Here is a 5000-nt window from a genome sequence, read left to right as displayed (position 1 = left end):
GGAAATCATTCATTTCGGCGTTCCCAATATTAGGGAATCATACATTTCGGCTTTCCCAATATTAGGGAATCATACATTTCGGCTTTCCCAATATTAGGAAATCATACATTTCGGCTTTCCCAATATTAGGAAATCATTCATTTCGGCTTTCCCAATATTAGGAAATCATTCACTTCGGCTTTCCCGATATTAGGAAATCATTCATTTCGGCTTTCCCAATATTAGGAAATCATACGCTTACATTTCGGCTTTCCCAATATTAGGAAATCATACATTTCGGCTTTCCCAATATTAGGGAATCATACATTTCGGCTTTCCCAATATTAGGGAATCATACATTTGGGCTTTCCCAATATTAGGAAATCATACATTTGGGCTTTCCCAATATTAGGAAATCATACATTTCGGCTTTCCCAATATTAGGGAATCATACATTTCGGCTTTCCCAATATTAGGGAATCATACATTTGGGCTTTCCCAATATTAGGAAATCATACATTTGGGCTTTCCCAATATTAGGAAATCATACATTTCGGCTTTCCCAATATTAGGAAATCATATATTTCGACTTTCCCGGTATTAGGAAATCATCCATTTCGGCTTTCCCCATATTAGGAAATCATTCATTTCGGCTTTCCCAATATTAGGAAATCATCCATTTCGGCTTTCCCAATATTAGGAAATCATTCATTTCGGCTTTCCCAATATTAGGAAATCATTCATTTCGGCTTTCCCCATATTAGGAAATCATTCATTTCGGCTTTCCCAATATTAGGAAATCATCCATTTCGGCTTTCCCAATATTAGGAAATCATTCATTTCGGCTTTCCCAATATTAGGAAATCATTCATTTCGGCTTTCCCCATATTAGGAAATCATCCATTTCGGCTTTCCCAATATTAGGAAATCATTCATTTCGGCTTTCCCGATATTAGGAAATCATTCACTTCGGCTTTCCCAATATTAGGAAATCACACATTTCGGCTTTCCCAATATTAGGAAATCACACATTTCGGCTTTCCCAATATTAGGAAATCATACACTTCGGCTCTCCCAATATCAGGAAATCATACTCTCACATTTCGGCTTTCCCAATATTAGGAAATCATACATTTCGGCTTTCCCAGTATTAGGAAATCATACACTTCGGCTTTCCCAATATTAGGAAATCGTACATTTCGGCTTTCCCAATATTAGGAAATCATCCTCTCACATTTCGGCTTTCCCAATGTTAGGAAATCACCCTCTCACATTTCGGCTTTCCCAATATTAGGAAATCATACATTTTGGCTTTCCCAAAATTAGGAAATCATTCTCTCACATTTCGGCTTTCCCAATATTATGAAATCATCCTCTCACATTTCGGCTTTCCCAATATTAGGAAATCATCCTCTCACATTTCGGCTTTCCCAATATTAGGAAATCATCCTCTCACATTTCGGCTTTCCCAATATTAGGAAATCATTCTCTCACATTTCGGCTTTCCCAATATCAGGAAATCATCCTCTCACATTTCGGCTTTCCCAATATTAGGAAATCATTCTCTCACATTTCGGCTTTCCCAATATTAGGAAATCATTCTCTCACATTTCGGTTTTCCCAATATTATGAAATCATCCTCTCACATTTCGGCTTTCCCAATATTAGGAAATCATTCTCTCACATTTCGGCTTTCCCAATATTAGGAAATCATCCTCTCACATTTCGGCTTTCCCAATATTAGGAAATCATTCTCTCACATTTCGGTTTTCCCAATATTATGAAATCATCCTCTCACATTTCGGCTTTCCCAATATTAGGAAATCATCCTCTCACATTTCGGCTTTCCCAATATTAGGAAATCATCCTCTCACATTTCGGCTTTCCCAATATTAGGAAATCATTCTCTCACATTTCGGCTTTCCCAATATTAGGAAATCATTCTCTCACATTTCGGCTTTCCCAATATTAGAAAACCATACTCTCACATTTCGGCTTTCCCAATATTAAGAAAACGAACACGACCAACCGTCCTATTTCGGTTGTTCGCGAGATACTCGTATCTCGGCGTCAAGGAACTGAACCAGGACAACTGTGACGTAACCACAAACACACGCGCACACAGAATTGCACTCCCGAAAATTGGCCCACATGAGGCAGAATTACTCCTGACAAAAGCACCTCGTTCCGCAATTGCCCTGGGCTCCTCCCCCACGTGGCCTTGCCCTGGATCTATGCATACTATGCCCGGTCATGACAATTGCTTCTGCGCGTTTCTCCGAATTGTCAGCTCAAGACAAGGAAGTGGAGATGTTACTAAAACCTGTAGGATAGATTCCTTCAAGGGCACATGACTGAAATGAACTGAATTGAATTGAATATAGAATTTGGGCCAGAAGCCAAGCACTTGGACCTATGAGGTCAATCAGCGCTGAAACGGAAATTGACAGTAAAAAAGTATATGTGAAAGGCGTGACACGAGGAAAACCTCAAAGCAGTTGCACTATGAATCAATTGTTAGGAGAGGGTTAGGGAAAGTAAGCTGGAAGAGAGAGAATATGAAAGGAGGTACAGTAAAAGGAACGAAAGGGGCTGCAGCTAGGGGCCGAAGTTAATTATACCTTAGTTTAACCAGACCACTGAGCTGATTAACAGCTCTCCCAAGGCTGGCCCGAAGGATTAGATTTATTTTACGTGGCTAAGAACCAGTTGGTTGCCTAGCAACGGGACCTACAGCTTACTGTGGAATCCAAACCACATTATAACGGGAAATTAATTTCTATCACCAAGAATAAATTTCTCTGATTCTTCATTGGCCGGTCGGAGAATCGAACGCGGGCCCAGCAGAGTCCTAGCCGAGAACGGTACCAACCCTCCCAATGAGGAACTGCTAGGGGCCTAAGGAAGGTACGCTGCAAAGAACCTTAAGTAATGCCTACAGGGCACCGCGTGAGGTGCACTGGCGGCACCTACCCCCCTACGGGGGAATCTGAACTGAATGACGCAACTGGATGGGCAGGGGAGTGAATGAATCTGGACCAGAATTTTATCTGTTGTCCAGTACTTGTTCTACAGTTTCTCCTCGACTTCTTGACTGATAACTATCTAAGCTTTGCGGATAACTCTGCTCTATTTCGCCCGAAATTAAAGCATCTAAAAATAAGGAAAACAAGAGACTAAAATACTCAATACGAATGAAAAATAAACAGAGTTTTTGACGAGGAAAACAAACAAACTTATGTTGATCAATCGCCACAGCAGAAAAGGCCCAGCATTAAGATTCACAAGCAGGCTTCTGTACTTAAAATCTGGACAAGGCAGGTCATCCAATAAAAGTCTTTCAAATCCACTTTCAATTTATTTCCTGTTATCATTTCACGTGTCTGTGGTTGTCATACTATACTTTAAACTTTTATTTTTCTTTAAAGCCTCTTTGTTATAAGCTCAGGCAAGGAATTTTTAATTTAAACGCACACTATCTAAATGTTCTTTCCTATAACGTCAACGTAGATGAAATTCCCCTTAATGACTTATCAAGCCTTCCCAATCACCTTCATGACAAAATTAGGAAAACCGACGTGGTTCTTAAGAACTACTGAGGCTAGAGGGCTGCAAATTGGTATGTTGACCATCCACCCTCCAATCATCAAACGTACCAAATTGCAGCTCTCTAGCCTCAGCAGTTTTCATTTTATTTAAGGTTAAAGTTAGCCATGATCGTGCGTCTGGCACCAAAATGGGTGCCAACAACACAGGCCACCACCTGGGTGTGGCTGGGAGCTTCATGGGCCGTGGCTGAGATTTCATACAGCATTATACGCTGTACGGAAAACTCGATTGCGCCGAAGAAACATCGGCGCATTTTTTACTTGTTTACTTACAGTTCGACTTCTAACTTCATGTTTTTTTTTTTTCACTTCCTTTTTCGCCAAGTGCTCCAGTTGGTCCATTCTATCGCAAAACAAAAGATTATGAGATCTTGCCAGTGTCTGCAATTATGCCTTTCAATTTCTTTCGCCTTCCATTCTCATTAGCTAAGTGCTATAATTCAATTCCGCTTCTGGAAAGGAATGGTGGTTCTTCCAGCTTTTCTTGAAATTGATAAATGACGCGGTAAAAGCCAAGAATAACTTGTATATATATATATATATATATATATATATATATATATATATATATATATATATATATATATATATATATATATAAATATATATATATATATATATATATCCAATCCACATTCGCTTTCCGGATCTGGTAATTTATTATCGCAACCCCCTCTCGAAACCTGTAAGGTCCAGTATTGGGCAAACGGCGTACCATACCATAGAGAGAGAGAGAGAGAGAGAGAGAGAGAGAGAGAGAGAGAGAGAGAGAGAGAGAGAGAGAAAACGTTTCACTGACAAGAAAAATCTCTTCTAAAAGGAAAGAAAGAAAACGTTTCACTGACGCCAAAATAAATCTCTTCTAATCTCCGTCCTGCAGAGAGGCGTTAGAGCACACCCAGCCCGCCCACTTGATAGCGATCGTGGCCGTGATGTACGTCGCCTTCAGGCTGTTCCCAGACTACAGGAGGAACCCGACGGAGGCGTCGACGCTCACGAGGCTCCTCTACGTCTCCGCCGTCAGCGCCGTCTTCGGCAGCCAAGTCTGGATGACGTTTGTGTCAGGTGAATAATATAGAGCAAATTGTGCCATTTCAGTCTGTCACGATTCATAGTCAGCTCAGTGGTCTGGTAAAAGCATCTTCATAATAATAATAATAATAATAATAATAATAATAATAATAATAATAATAATTTGTACAGCTTCAGAAACTCTAATAATAATAATAATAATAATAATAATAATAATAATAATAATAATTTGTACAGCTTCAGAAACTCTAATTAGTTTTCACTAGACATTTTATTTTCATTATTGGACATTTTATTCAGACTGCATGAAGACGTTATATTATGGAGACCTCCAGCAAACATATGCTACAGTCAACACACACACACACACACACACACACA

General features: G+C 39.6%; 1 protein-coding gene across 1 annotated transcript in view; it reads left to right on the top strand.

Moving 5' to 3' along the window:
- The window catches only part of LOC136840745 (uncharacterized), an 18955-nt gene that overhangs the window by 6643 nt on the left and 7312 nt on the right, over positions 1-5000 (top strand). The window contains exon 2 of the mRNA XM_067107576.1: positions 4468-4652. Within this exon, the coding sequence (XP_066963677.1) occupies positions 4468-4652 (185 nt within the window). The remainder of the gene's footprint in view (positions 1-4467; positions 4653-5000) is intronic.

Source organism: Macrobrachium rosenbergii, chromosome 8 (assembly GCF_040412425.1).
Source record: "Macrobrachium rosenbergii isolate ZJJX-2024 chromosome 8, ASM4041242v1, whole genome shotgun sequence".
Classification (NCBI taxonomy): Eukaryota; Metazoa; Arthropoda; class Malacostraca; order Decapoda; family Palaemonidae; genus Macrobrachium; species Macrobrachium rosenbergii.
This window is presented reverse-complemented; position numbering and strand designations above follow the sequence as displayed.